Consider the following 15,857-nt stretch of genomic DNA (forward strand, 5'->3'; position numbering starts at 1 on the left):
GTTTATTATTAGAGAACAACTCCATGAGTTGATTAATTCATATCTATTATTTAGATATGAAGTCAATATTTTGTATTAACTGTAATTTAAGTAATTGTGGGAGTGTTTATTGCATATTACTATGCATGCCCCAGGCAGATTTGTTAGTAATAACTGAATTATACTTTTTATCAAGAGAAACCCTGCAATCTCTTTAAGCAAAGTGGCTTATTCTATCCATCCCTTTGACGTCATTAGCTTCAAAGTAATAAATAATTATTTTGCAACACACTGGTTGTGCATGTAATGTGTTTGGGGGTGGGAAACCTTGCCTCTCTGCTATGGTGTGAAAGTGTGGGGGGGCAAGAGTGCTGACAAAAAGGACAGCTAGTGCAAAGAGCAAATCACTGCTGAGACTCTACAACATAGAGTAACATACTCTATCTAACATACAATACATACATACATACATCTATTCAGGGTGCCATAATCAAACCTGGGGACACGGAGATGGCCTGATCAACCTAGCCCATTTTGATGTGAGTTTTCTTGACAAATGGAGGATGTAAAGAGGGAAACAAACCAGTATCTTGCTATGAGGTCTTAATCAGGGTCTGTCTCTAATGATGTTACTAAGCAGCTCATTTTGTAATGTTTTGGGGGCATAGAGTAACCTAGTAATAGCCCAGGCGACACCAGACTATCTGGTAAATACCAGATTGCCTGTCCAGTCCTGGTCCTGATGGTTCCCCCAATCTTGTGACCAAAGATATAAATGAGGCTGCACACAGCAGTATTCCAGGAGAAACACTGAAGCTCCCTTAGAGGCGATAGGACCAGTGTCTGTTGGAGAACAGGGACACCCTGATGGCAGCTAATAGCTCAATCCCTTGTTGTAGTGATAAGCAGGTGCATGATACAAATTGTGGGGTTGCAGCACAGTTTCTACACAGGTAAGAGTGCACCAGCTGTCATAAAAGTCGTCATAAGTGCCCCCTGGATCCCAGACACTCACTTTTCCATGTCCACATTTTGTGCCAGCTAGAACCAGCCCTGGGTCCGGCATATCATCCCCCAGATAAACATGGGTCCCCCGACACAAGATTTTGCCACCTTCTTGCAGGGGTATGTTCGTTTCTATGGAGACAGCATTGGTGCCAATCACTGGCCGGCTTGCGCCACCTTGGCACTGAATTTTCCCGCACTTGGCATCTCTAGAGACAGAAGCAAAACAGTTAGAGTATCACTGAGACGTAGAATCATCCCGTAATCTTCTCTATGAACAAACATAAAGCCTTGCCTACCTGCTCTCACACTTCATAAAGGAGCCAGCAGAGTCCTTCCCGCAGTTCCCATAGGGGTCTCCCGCAGAGTTCACTCTCTCAAAACAAATACCTGGGGCGGGTTTAGCACCTGAAATATCAGCACATTAGCCATATGTTAGGTAACGCTCTCGGGCATTGTCTTGAGATGCTCGGATGGTGACACTTGTTCTTGGAGAGAAAGTAGAACTATAGCAAATTTTAAAAGAGATGAAATATTTAAATAAGGTTGAATTAGTGGGGACGATATAGAAGACACTGCACAGATTCTTTTGAACATGGCTCTAGTAAAGTGAGCTAGTAAAGGATCCGCATAGCTATACTGCAATAAGGCATACTTCCATCTATACACAAGGGGCAGAATTGGCTTTAAAGGGTCAGTAATATTCACTACGGTAGCTAATTTTATTATCGGTATCTGCTTGAAACTAAGGGGTAGAGATGAGAGTTTTTAGAAATGGAGATGTTGCCCATAGCAACCAATCAGATTCTACTTCACATTTAACTAGCATCTTCTACAAGATAATAGCTAGAATCTGATTGGTTGCTATGGGCAACATCTGCATTTCTAAAAACTCTAATCTTAGTAAATATACCCCTAAAAAGGTCAACATTCAGAAGGTCGACACATTCTGAATGTCAACGGTCGAAATTTCATTAGGTCGACCATCATTCTGTAGACATGCATTAAGGTAGACACATTTAGGTTATATGGTTGATACATTCAAAAGATCGGTAGACTTGCCCTCTCCTGCGGGGGGCCGGGCGCACCACCAGATATTCGGGAGGCTCCCGGCCATTGCGGGAGAGTCGGCAAGTATGAGTATTTGTTCATGTCCTGGACCTCTGCTGTCACCTGCCTGAGATGGCAATAGCAGGACAGCAGGCGGTACATATGCTTGGCGCAGAGGCGTAATAAATAAAAAGAAGGCCTATCACTTGTGTTACAGCTGGAGAAATGGGTCATCTCCATACTTTACTACCCTCCCGGCACATTCGGGAGGCTCCTGGATCTCAGGTGGCTCTCCCGAACGCCAAGGAGAGTAGTCAAGTCTCCCCGAGCCTGCCCACGGCCACCCGGCGCCGGCCACTTCCTGAGTGAAGTGAGCAGCCAATAGCACAATTCGGCCTGATTCACTTCATTGTGGCCCTGATCCTCCCTGTACAATGCTGGTAACTATGGCACTGTATAGCAGGGGGGGGGCTCGATCGCCATAGACACAGCTGCTGTGTGAACTATGGCCCTGATTCAGAGCCGGAAGCTCTGACCAGAGCGCTCGCTCTGAATCAGGGCCCACCTCCATTAATATGGAGCGTCCTCCTGGGCGCTCGTATAGCTGTGGGTCACCACCCACAGCATATACGAGCGTGCAAAATGATGGTCGCGATGGTCTTGACCATCGCGACCATCGAAACTGCGAGCAAAAGCCTGCGGTTGGGTTTTTCAACCGCAAGGCCAGGAGTGATTTTGGCTCTATCAGAGCCAAAATCACTCCCACTGACATCACTAGTGATGTCAGTGGGGCCGGCTTCAGACGGTAGGCGTTCCCTTGGGAACGCCTCTGTCTGGCAGGCACGCCCCCGGCACGCCCACCAAAGGGGGCGTGCTGTCAGTCACCATCGACAGCACACCCCCTTTGATGAGACACTCCGAGCGAAGGAAAGTCCTTCGCTCTTCGGGTCTCGCGCATGCGCACGACGGAGCTCCCTCAGTCGTGCACATGCGCAGTGGGGACCATCGACCCACTTGCGAGCGGACAGCCGCTCGCGAGTGGGTCTGAATGAGGGCCAATGTACAACTCAAGATCAGGCCCATGGTCGGCCAGGGGCTCATTCAAATATGTACTAGTGCCGATATTTTCGCAGCTGAGCGATTATGGGCCGACTGCACACGAGTCTTAGCCTCAATGCGCACGCACTGCAAATGTGTCCACGGCGCTAGTGAGGATTTATTCGCAAGTGACTGACAGACGTGGGCTGTTTTTTGTGACGTAACAGGGAGTGGCAGCAAAAAACGTGGGCGTGTCGTGACCATTTTCAGGGTGTGTCTCAACCTACATCTGTGATTCCATATGCAGAAAATATGGCTCCAGCGTCTCAATTCCCGCGGCCATTCTGCGCGACCATTGGATTACTCACATGTTCGATTATCGAAGGATCTGCGACCACCGCTGCATGTTTGTACGCACTTGCTTGGATCTGCGAAGCCACCGGGGGGGAATCTCAATGGCGTGCTGCCTGCATTAGTGTGTTTTTGCATGGCAGCGGCGTACGAGATCGCAGTTGCGATTGCATTCACGCACATCCCTGAATCAGACACGGTTTCAGCTTCATTCTTAGCAATCACCTCTAATGAATTGGATTTGACCCAGCAGGATTTAAAATCTGGTTGGCCAGGGACCTGCACTGGCAGCTGTGTTGTATTATTTATCTACCATTTAGTGCTTGGGATGTGTTAATGTGGTTAATACTCATTACTATCTATCAGTTATGTGCAAGTTGTCCCTCCATGTGTGCGTATTAATTGTCCGCACATCCGAGCGGATTCCACCGATTCAATCAGATCAGTGTGAAACGTGGAAGTGTATCTGTGACTGTAAATCAGTAAGCAAACTAGGCTGCGTAGTCAGGTGGCAGGTCAACCACTCTTTAAGTCTGATACAGAAGTGGACGCCACTGCAGCCGCGATTGCGATTTTTTACGGAGTCGTAGTGGCGGTAATGTGCAGATGCTAGTTTTTGTCCCTTTTGCACTAGCGTGCACCGGACGGTGCAAGCCCTGGGACTGGCACTTTCAATGCCCGTGAACGATATAATTATGCTGGTGGTTCTAAACAATCCACCATCGGCGAACCACCATGTTCACCATTGTCCCTTGCGCCAGCCTATGGCAGGTGCAGTGTCTCCTTCTCAACTCCAGCTAAACTTGGCCTCTGTGGCTGCTGCGCTCCGTCTGAACAATGCAGCCAGTTGCAAAGAGTTGCCCGCTACACGCCCATGAGACGGACCTTTTTTGCACTCTCTTCAGGCCACCCACTAAGGAACGCTCATGGTTTTGCCTCGCCGTTCCTAATGCCAGCGATCCCATACACAATTGCGCACACATGTGCCGTTGGGGTTTCAGATTTTTTTGCGCATGCGCAGAACCAAATAATCACTAAACTCTGCCAACATTGGCATTGCACCTACCTCTGCATCAGGCAATTTATCGGCCAACGTTCAGACTTCCAAAACAAATTTACATGTATATTTCCTTGACAACCCAGATTACAAAATGTTGCGGGACAGTGATTGCTGGGTCATTATGGATATCGTGGGACGAATGTGTTTTATATAGCTTGGTCATTCATAGCTATGCTAATTGAGGACACAGCTTAGGACAACATTTCCACTGAGCTTTAAGACTATTTTTCTGGTCTTTGTACAGTTCACAAAATGTATAATTCTGCTCCATTAAACCAGATAACGTCTTGTTCTTGTTTTCGGCCCCCAAGAGACAGCCCAGCATGCTCTGAGGAATAATTGCGGGGTCTTTCAGATTCAAGGTAAAACTTATCCAAAAGGAATTGTGACAAATAGTATAAATATTAGTTTACCTATATACTTCCCTTTGGTCTATATAATTAAACAGACAGCATAACCACTCATACTTTTCAACAAATCCTATCCAGAGTTAGAATCTGAAGAATGGTGTTTATTGTAGTACAGTAATAGAAGATTATGGCAAAACTGAAATAAAATCTAACATGGAATGTGATTGCAACATGCAATGATATAATGCAAAGCAAACATAAAACATGATTCAGAATGGACAGCAGATCTCACCATCGATGCTGTGCTGAGGGGAGAAATAGATAGCACCACTACGATGGAGTCTGCACTATGACCTACCCAGGGTGCATCTGGGAAACAGATATCACTCTGACCACTAGGTGGAGCTTACACCTAAGTAATTGCATATAACAAATACTGTATAAATGATGAAGGCATGACAAACATATTGACAGTTGAAAAGCAGGGGTGTGCGATCAGTGCCAGCACAGGTCTCTGTGGGTGGCACTGTCGCTGCCCATGGCTCTTTCTTTTACCCAGGTGCCAGGACACTGAGCTTAACTCCATCCCCAACATGACCCGGACAATCCCCGCTCCCACTTCTGAATGGCCTGCTTCCCGATGAGCAATAGAACAGGGATGATCATTCATGGGTGAGACCATCGGTGGGTGAAACCATTAATGGTCCAACCCCCCCCTCTCTTGATGATTTCATACCATCAATGTTAACCACTGATGGCACCATCGATGGTGATAATCAACAGCTATCCCACTGATAACCATCCCTAGCGTAACACACATGGCTAATATGCAAATGGTATAATACAGAAGTGCATATGGGGTGGAAGATCTAAATGACAACACAGCAATATTTCCAAAAGGTTTCTTTGCACCAGGCATCCTAATTAAGATTTGAGACTGCTGGCTGATCTCTTACTAAGGGAGGCAATCGGGAAGCCGACTGCCTATATACCGGCAGCCGGCTTCCCGACTGTCTTATCCCGGCAAGGGTGAAATGCCGGGCGTCTAGATGTAGATGCCCGCATTTCCCTGACGCCGGGAGACCGGCACCCGGCATCACAATCGTAGTGATGCCAGGCGCCGCGAGCGGACAGCTGCGGGGGGGGGGGGGAGGGTTAGGTTTAGGGCTCCTGGGGGGGACTTAGGGTTAGGCACCCCCCCGGGAGGGTTAGGCTAGGGGGAGGGAGGGTTAGGCACCCCCGGGGGGGACTAAGGGTTAGGCACCCCCCCGGGGGACTTAGGTTTAGGTAGCGGGGAAGGGGGTGGTTAGGGTTAGGCACTTGGGGGGGGAAGTTAGGGTTAGGCACCCCTAAGGAGGGTTAGGGGGGTTAGGTTAGTGGATACTTACCTATCCACGATCGAGATTTCCAGCGCTGTCGGGCTTCCGCTGCGTCGCACTCTGCTCCTGTCGGGCTGCCGCTGACGGGAATCGGTATATCATACCCATTCCCTTACTAAAGTTGCCGATATGGAATCCTGATTTGTAGCATAAGCCTTTCATACCTCCAGATTTACATATACTGTATACATGTAATCCGGGGCATAGGAACCGAGGGGGTGTTTTTCCTCCCACCGGGAACTTCTACACAGAAGTGAATGGGGATGAGTGAAATGAAAATAAGGATGATAATAAAAGCTTTATTTGAACTTGCCAACTATTGTTGTTTCTGTTTACCAAAATAAAGTTATCTTCCTGTTTGTTCTGTGTACATTTTCTTCATGCAAACGCTTTTTTTCATTTCTTAGAAGTCCCACTCATTTTCCTATCACAATTTGCAGTAAGCATAAGCAGACACACGAGATCGGGAAGCTGCACTTCCCATGGACTGTTCTTGTAATGTGTACAACAATGGAACAGAGAGAATGATTGCGGCCTGCGGACGGGTTAAAACGTTAGCAGCAGTCTCATTGCCGCCAGATCATAGCACATACAGATCATACTTGCCTACCCTCCCGATTCAGCCAGGAGCCTCCCGATAATCGGGTGCCACTCCCCCCCCCCGGAAAGGCAGATAAGCTTCCCCCCCCGGCGATGTCTGCCCCCCCCATGATTAAAAGTATAAACCCCGGCAGCAAGAATCGCGTCATCGTGGCTCTGCCCCCTGCTGCCATTAATCTTGGCTTTGTGATGAGGGGGCGGAGCCACAATGGTGCAATCACGCCCATGCTCCGCCCCCAATGATGCATCAGCTGCCAGGCCCCGCCCCCTTTGACAGTGTCATGCCCCCCACCATGTAAGCCCGATAGCTCCCTCCCGGAAGAAGGGCGCTAAATGTCGGCAAGCCTGATACAGATGTGTCCACTTGTATCTTTGCCGCTAATGCTCAAATCACGCCATGTATGGTGCGAGTCGCGTGCCCACTGTATTCGAATGCACGTTCCATAGGATTGCATGGTGCGAATGCTGCTGCGGCCTGGCATACCATGGCGCATGCGTGTTCGGCAAGTGGCATGGCAAAGCGGCAAAGATAGAAGAGGACACTTCTATACCAGATATTATAGCACATGCCATAACCAGTGAGGCAGTGACTGTAGATTTAAAAATACTCCCAAACAAATGAAACTAGGCTAATGACTATGTAAAATGTATATTTTTAGGAAGAACAATTGAATTTATCTATCTTTCTAACAGCTATTGTACTAATTAGTAGTTAATATTATTAATAATATTTATTTAATAATGTATAAATACATTTTTATAGTAAAATAAACAATGAAACAGGGGAGGCCAACCCCAGAAACACAGACGAAAACGAACATAGGATTAGGAGTCTGCATATCTACAGTCACTGCTACAACTTTCGTAAAACTAGATACCAAACGTGAGAATAAGGGGTCCCAGGCCCTATAGTAGTCCTTGGCCTTTTGCCCCCCCCATGAAAATTTTCGTTCCTACGCCCCTGCATGTAATTATATATTTAGAGGGATTTAAAAGCAAATTAGACCTTAAACCAGAGGTTCACAAACACAGCTCAGGTTTTAGAGATAACCGTGGTTGGGCACAAGTGGTTAAGTCAAATTGACTGAGGTACTAATTAAGTCACCTGTGGTCAAGCATGGATATCCTTAAAACCTGGACTGTTAGGGTGCCTTGAGGACAGCATTTGGGAATCTCTTCCTTAAACATATTAGTGAAAACAAATCAGGAAACCATTGATATGAGGGAACTTGCACTTACGCTCAGCCCTTTAAAATCCTTTACAAAGTTTTCATTCTGCCAAGAATGTTGTCTGACTCAAGACCAACTGGCACTCTACCATGTTACATTTTGTTTTATATTCCTAATGCTCTAAAGGATCTGTCAATTTCACTAATTACAGTAACAATGATGTCAGCTAAATGCTTAAGCTGCATACACACGTATCGATTTGCTAAATGAACGATTTTAGTAAACGATTTTCGTTCATTTTTTCAAGGGAAAAATTAACGAAAACCGTTTACTAAAAATCGTTCACTTTCTAATGTAATGAACGTTTATTTTGAAGTACAAACGATTTTTGAATATTCCCTTAATGAAAATCGTTGAGTTGGTCAGTCTGACTGAACTACAAACGTGAACGCGCATTAACGATAATCGTTCATTGTCTTAACTTAGAAAGTGAACGATTTTTTCAATGATGAACGATAATCGATATCGTTTATCGATAATCGTTCAAAAAATTGTTGTGTGTGTATGCACCTATAGAAATAAACAAAACAATAGATTATAGAAAAGATAAGTACTTATTTCTAAAAAGAATCTGGGGCACCACTACTGGCTTTTAAACTGCACCATGGGGCTGATTCTAATGGTGTGTACACACTGGGCGATAAAGTGGACGACTGAACGATAACGATATCGTTATCGTTCAGTCGTCCACTTTATCGTCCATTTTTAACCCCAAAAAGATGAACGATGACGACGACGCGCGTTCCCGCGGGTCGTTCGTCATCATCGTTCATCGGGCTGACATGCAGGCCAACCTGATGACCTCGTCAGGTTGCTGCATGTCAGGGAATGGGGGAGAGAGCCTGGCGCTGAACGATATCGTTAATGATATCGTTCAGCGGCTGTGCTCAATGTCATGAACGACATTGAGCACAGCCTGCCGGGGACAACACTACACGATATCGCTCAGGGAGCATATCGTGTAGTGTGTACCCACCATTAGTCACACGCTGCTGCTACAACTGTATCGTCTTTTGCCATAGTTGGGTCCGCGACTTTATGCCAATACCGGGATCAGCCCTTCCCTGCGGTACAGTTGTACATCTGAATGTGCAGGGACTGAGACGCCCACAATGAGCATCTTTAGATGCTGTAATGCCGCTTGATGCGTCAATAGATCCAACCATTGGTTGCACCATGTAAACGGGCACCAGCACCATGCTAGGTGCAGAATCTCCGCCAGGGTGCGACTCCCAATGTGAGCGATTAAGCGTCTGAGGGCCTGATTCATAGTTGGACGACAGCAGCGATGCTAAAATACGCTGACGCGGCAAGAGGCATCTTGTGTAAATAGATTCCTCCTGCCGGCTTCTGTGATTCGCTGCTGCGGCCAAGGGTTTGCGCAAAACTCTGCATCAGGCCCTAAGATTAACAAGCAGTTCAGAGACACGCCTGTCACCTTCACATAACATGCCCATAAGATGTTACGCCTCTGTGCGTCTGAACAGCCGCCTCCAGTCATCACCCGGGACCGGCCAATACATTGTCAATGCATTTCACACTCCGTACACCTTAATCGCGACAGCGCTTTTGTGCGTACACAGTATAACGCATTCGCCGTATGACTTTCTAAGGATTTTAACACATGCGCAGCAGCAAAAAAACTAAGAAAACGCTCACCTCCGTGAGCACCGACATTGCACGCGGCTCCCAATCAGGCCCTATACGCTTTACTGACATGAACATAACAGAAATACTACATTGTTAGGGAAAGTTTAAACCTCTCTAAGGATGTTACGTTGGATTTAAAAAAAAATATATATATATCTTTTAAATACCGTATTATATAATAAAGCACAGGCGGCTATTATAAAACTACTCGGGCATCAAAACAAAGCGACTGTCTGCCGGAAAGCTAAAATGCTAAATGAATTTGGGGCAGAGAAGTAATTCCTCATTTTGCTTTTGCTTTCTGTGAGGAACATCCTTGTAGAGCTGTAATAAAATCAATGCCAGGGAAGCGAGACGCATTCATTTCAGTCTACTTATTATAGCAGAGACGCCACAGAAGCCACCTCAATGCGCAGATAGAAGGGTGGCTGGTGAATGTGTTCATGTCTACTTATATATTAACTAAATGCTGCTTTGTATCTGTCTATAAAGTCTTTGTAATGTATCTGTCTATACAGTCTTTGTAATGTATCGGTCTATAAAGTCTTTGTAATGTATCTGTCTATAAGGTTTTGTAAGTTTGCAAAATCTTTTGCTACAAGTCAAAAAGACTAAGGGGCTACCACGTCCGTCTGTGTCATTTGCCGATCGCACGTTTGCGACTTTATGCAACTGCCGCTACAAAGCCCGTCCATGATGTACAGCCGTGCGTCCGAATGTGCAAGGACAGAGACGCCCACTGACTATACCGATTGGTACGTCTGTAGACCGGGATGTAGTCAGGAAGTCGGTGGTCGAAATTCCGACCGCCGAAATCCCGTCAGTGAAAGCCCAGCATGGGACTATAGATCAGCGTCTAAATACCAACACCTATCATTAGCCCCACGCTGAAATCCCGATGCCCGGCATACCGAACGTAGGTAAGCTGGGCGTCTGGAGCTTTTAGCCGCAGGGGGTGGGTTTAGGTTTAGGGACAGGCTACGGGAAGGGGGGGTGGGGGTTAGGGTTAGGCATCACCGGGGGTAGGTTAGGGTTAGACACCACCCCTGGGACTGTTAGGTTTAGGGTGCGGGGAGGGGTGGTTGGGTTTAGGTACCCCTGGGAGGAGGTTAGGTTTAGGCACTGGGGGGAGGTTTTGGTTAGGAACCACTAAGGGAGGGTTGGAGGGGGGAGAAGAGGGGAGGGTTAGGGTACCCACTTACCCTAGTCGGGATCTTCATCTGCCAGCCTACCAGTGTCTGGATTTCATCCGCCGGGCTTAGAGTCGGCGGTGTTACATAACGATTCCTATAGGCCACCCTATGGCAATTTCTGGGTCGGAGTATGGCCCTCCTATGGGAGCAGCTGTGCATCTCTCTGCGTAACCGCTTTCACCGACACGCCCGAGACGCTCCCATACGATGGACCATCTCCCTTCATCCGCTATGCCACCTCCCTGGCGTCGCCAATTAAATCTTCAAAACATTTCAAAGACAGTGCGTCTCCCGCACGCCTCACTGTAATTCCATCGCTGTGCGCACGCTACCTGGACGAATGCGTAGTGCGACTTCGATGCATGCATCTACATCCGACTACGCTACTGCAGCCGACTCAGAATCAGAGCCTTAAGGTGGCGACTGCTGATCCGTCGGCAGATGGATCGTGCTGTCACCGCCAGCAATCGTGCGGTCCCTGGGGATGCGATGTACGACCCCGCTGGAGCGCGCAGCACGATATTAGGTACGATATCGTGCCCATACACGGCACGATATAGGCCCTGATTCAGAGCCGGACGCTCTGACCAGAGCGCTCGCTCTGAATCAGGGCCCTCCTCCATTAAAATGGAGCGTCCTTCTGGACGCTCGTATAGCTGTGGGTCACCACCCACAGCATATACGAGCGTCCAACTAGATGGTCGCGATGGTCTTGACCATCGCGATCATCGGACTTGTGAGTGAAACCCTGTGGTCGGGTTTCTCAACCACAAGCCCTGGAGTGATTTTGGCTCTATCAGAGCCAAAATCACTCCCACTGACATCACTAGTGATGTTAGTGGGGCCGGCCCCAGACGATAGGCGTTCCCATGGGAACGCCTCCGTCTGGCAGGCACGCCCCCGGCACGCCCACCAAAGGGGGTGTGTTGTCAATCAACATCGACAGCACGCCCCCTTTGGTGCGAGGCCCGGAGCGATGGAAAGTCCTTCGCTCGCCGGGTCTCGCGCATGCGCACGACGGAGCTCCCTCCGTCGTGCGCATGCGCAGTGGGGAACATCGACCCACTTGCGAGCGTACTGCCGCTCGCGAGTGGGTCTGAATGACCCCCATAGTACCTATATCATGCCGGTGATTTGACTGATATCAGTCACAAATATTCTCATGTTGGATGGACTGCATACTGTATTTGGACAGTTTTTATGTGTTGCTATGATTCAGTCCTTTCTCATTAACACCTGTATTCAATTGCCGGCCTCATCGCTGGTTTTGCCCCTGGAGAAGTATCGCGCTCGACCCCGCTTTTCGCCCTATTTAATTGCAAAAGGATGCAAAATCACGTCCCGGCGAAACTCAAACAGGCGAAAAGTGCTGTCAGATTTGGGGAAATCAGCCTGACACCCCCCAAAGATGCACTGACATGGGGGATCACTATAGATACCCCCGAATAGCCCTGCTGAAGGTATTTGGGGTACTTAAATGCTGTCAATTGTGGTTAATTAGCATCTTTGCACAAGTGGTGAAGAATAGCATTTAGGAGTTTTTTTTGCCTAAAATAAGTAGTCCCAGCAAATTTGGGGTACATGAAAATGGGTGCTAGCATGGGTAAAAATCGCTAAAGTGATGTTTTAAAAAACTTAAAAAACGCACCTTCAGCAAACACCTGCAAACAAAAAAACACCTGGGGCATACTTGGGGGACCCCCTGGAGTCTATTTCGCTAGTTTTTAAGTTTGTCCCGCAACTTTGTTTTGTTTTTTTCCCCCCCCAGAACGAAAGTACTTTTTTGGGGTGATCCAAAGATAATTTTTTTACTTTTTTTGACGCAGATTACCTTTGGGGTACTGTCCCATGGCTGCTGGTGTGTTTCCGCAACTCTGCACCCCAAACCCCCAATTCTTTTTCAGAGGCGAATCTCCATTCAGAGGCGAATCTTTTAAACCCTGCGGATAATTGAATATCTGCCTATGTAGACAAATGTGATTGGACACCCCCGCGTAAGATAAATGTAAACCATGCATACCATTGCACACGGGTTCCAAATGGCGACTAATGTGGCGGTTTCGACATGAACACTTCGTTGGAAGACCCATGCACTTGCAGTTCTACGGAAACAACAAAAGTTTTTATCAGGACAACAATGCCACCTCTCACGTTTCCAGGGCGACGCTGGTATACAGAAAATGTGGTAACCCGGATGGACTTGCCAGCTCAGAGTCCAGATCTTAACCCCATTGAGAACCTCTGGGACCAATTGGAGCGACAGGTATGTTGTTCTAGGCCGACTGGACCGTCTTCAGCATGACTGTTGGTCACTGTACTTAAGGCAGAATGGAAAAAACATACCGCCTGCTGTTATCCAGGAACTTGTAGACAGTGGAGCTCGCTCGTTCGCGGCCAATGGTAAGCGACCGCGCATGCATACACCTCGTTCTGTGTGCGTAGTGAACTACTCGGAGCGATCGGAATCCGCTCACTCTCCCAGCAAAAACAGCCCAGTATAATGAGTGACAGGAGAGGCCGTTTGCGGGTGGTAACAGGGGCAGGGCAGTAGTAACGGGGGAGTGGAGTTGTGAACGCAGGCGTGCCTGAGTGTTTCAATGCCGTTTCAGAGGCGTGCATAATTAACACGCAGCGTCATAGTACACGTCACATGCCTGTTTTTTACACTGAAGTCCTCGCAGTGCTTTCGGTAAGGTAAGGCAACCACAAGCGCTGCGATCGCTTCCGATGGTCCTCAATGTACCAATGTTTAATACACTTCCTGGAGATGACGTGCGCTAGTGGGCGTCTCCTCATAAGCTAAAGGGTGTCTATAGAGACAAAGTGATCGCTCACCAAAACAAAGTGGGCGCGCTTATGCCTTTCCGAAGCGAGCGCCTGCCATGCCGTCACTTAGCCGAATTTGCATACGCTGGGTGCGAGCGATAGCATCTAGCGAGTGGCTCTGATCAGGTCCAGTGTGCCAAGGAGGGTGCCTGCAGTAATCACTGCACGTGTTGGACCTATAAAGTACTGACGTCAATAAAATCTTGTTGATCTATTTGCTGTCAGTGTCCAATCACTTTTGTCTACATAGTGTATCATCCTAAAATGGGAAATGAAGACCTGATACAACCGTGTTAAGTTTATAATGTACCATAATTAATGCCTCATAAACTGAGTTTTCTAGATCCCTACCATCACCCACAACCAGGGGTGCTAAGGGGAAGTGGGGAGTGGGTATTACCCGGGTCTTTGTAGGGCCTGGTCAATTTACAGTGCCGGAGCAGGGCGATTTTGCTGTCACACTGTCTTTAGGATTCTCTGGGCAGCTGTACAGGCAACAGCACTACTGGCTACAGGGTGCCACCCCAGGGCGACTGCACCAATTGTAACGTCACTACTTACTGCCCTATTCATTTATAAAACACCCCCACATGAGCATACACCAGGATGGCCTCTCCAGTGGTCACACCCTACGGTGCCCGGTCCTACCTATGTCTTAGCAGTGGCTCCTTTCTCCAATGAGACAGCAAACACTTTTGGCCCTATTTACTACAAATCCTCATTTCCAATGCGGTTGTAGTGTGATATTTTCGTCTAAATTTGCATTGTGAATTTAGGAGATATCACAGGAATTTATCAAAAATCCCTTGCAGGGACAGAGACTGTGATAAAGCTCTGTCCCTGCGTATGTCCTCTGCAGTCTTCTCACTGCATTTTTCGCAAGGTGCCCGCGCATGCCCTGCCAATTCAATCCTTACCCGCCCCTCCCCGCGGCCCCCACTGCTCACTTACACTTACCTTCGGTGATTGGTTGTCCGGTGAAGTCCTCCCTCTAGTGCTCCAGTCAGCTGGTCTCCCAGCTACTGCACTGTGGGCCTGATTCAGAGCCAGACGCTCTGACCAGAGCGCTCGCTCTGAATCAGGGCCCTCCTACCTGAAAATGGAGCGGCCTCCTGGCCACTCGCATAGCTGTGGGTGACCACCCACAGCATATGCGAGCGGCCAAAAAGATGGTCGTGATGGTCAAGACCATCGCGACCATCGGGCTTGCGACGAGACCCTGCGGTAGGGTCTCGGTGACCGCAAGCCCTGGAGTGATTTTGGCTCTATCAGAGTGATGTCAGTGGGGCCGGACCCAGATGGTAGGCGTTCCCATGGGAACGCCTCCGTCTGGCAGCCACGCCCCCGGCACGCCCACCAAAGGGGGCGTGCTGTCAGTCACCATCGACAGCATGCCCCCTTTGGTGCGAGACCCGGAGCGACAGCTTGGCTGTCGCTGTCTGGGTCTCGCGCATGCGCACGACGGAGCTCCCTCCGTCGTGCGTATGCGCATTGGGGTAACATCGACCCGCTTGCGAGCGTCCTGCGCTCGCGAGCGTGTCTGAATGACCCCCTGTGACCCTGGTCAGCTGTTCTATGCAGTAGCTGACCAGGGTAACAGTGCAGGAGCCGGGAGAACAGCTGACCGGCGCCCCAGAGGACAGCACCGGAGCACCGATCTCAGGTCCCTAGATGCAGGTAAGTGTTTTGTTTATTGTTAACTATTTATTTTTCCAGTGATCAGCTAGGGGCCGGTTCCCAGCTCTGCTCTGCCTGTCAGAGCAGACCAGTAGTCGGGGACAGTGGGGAAGGCCCAGGTAACGCCATCTGAAGGCGGCGTTATTATCACACGGCTTTCCAACTTATATTTTTACAATTTATTTTTAGTAAATCTCAGGCAGATCACATTTCCCATTACAAGTACGGAAAATGCAATCTTCTTACTAAAAATATGCTAATTAAGGGGCATAGAGTAGTTTTTCATGAAAACTACTCTAATTTCCCTTTAATACATGTATGTGATACTAACATAATGTGAAAAGGGCGTGAAAGCAAGGCACCCATTTTCAAATTATTTTTTTTTAGTAAAAAATAATATTGATTAATAGGCCCCAATGTCTCAATGATGTTACTTGTTCCCAGTGAATTTCCATTAGTGAATACTGAT

At 48.1% G+C, this 15,857-nt stretch overlaps 1 protein-coding gene across 1 annotated transcript in view; it reads right to left on the reverse strand.

Moving 5' to 3' along the window:
* ADAM12 (ADAM metallopeptidase domain 12) overlaps positions 1-15,857 on the reverse strand; it is a 736,937-nt gene that overhangs the window by 75,702 nt on the left and 645,378 nt on the right. The window contains exons 15-16 of the mRNA XM_088452195.1: positions 1,284-1,392; positions 995-1,193 (exon numbers count right to left, since the gene is read on the reverse strand). Of these exons, the coding sequence (XP_088308321.1) occupies positions 995-1,193; positions 1,284-1,392 (308 nt within the window). The remainder of the gene's footprint in view (positions 1-994; positions 1,194-1,283; positions 1,393-15,857) is intronic.

Source organism: Taudactylus pleione, unplaced genomic scaffold (genome assembly GCF_031769625.1).
Source record: "Taudactylus pleione unplaced genomic scaffold, aTauple2 ptg000034l, whole genome shotgun sequence".
Classification (NCBI taxonomy): Eukaryota; Metazoa; Chordata; class Amphibia; order Anura; family Myobatrachidae; genus Taudactylus; species Taudactylus pleione.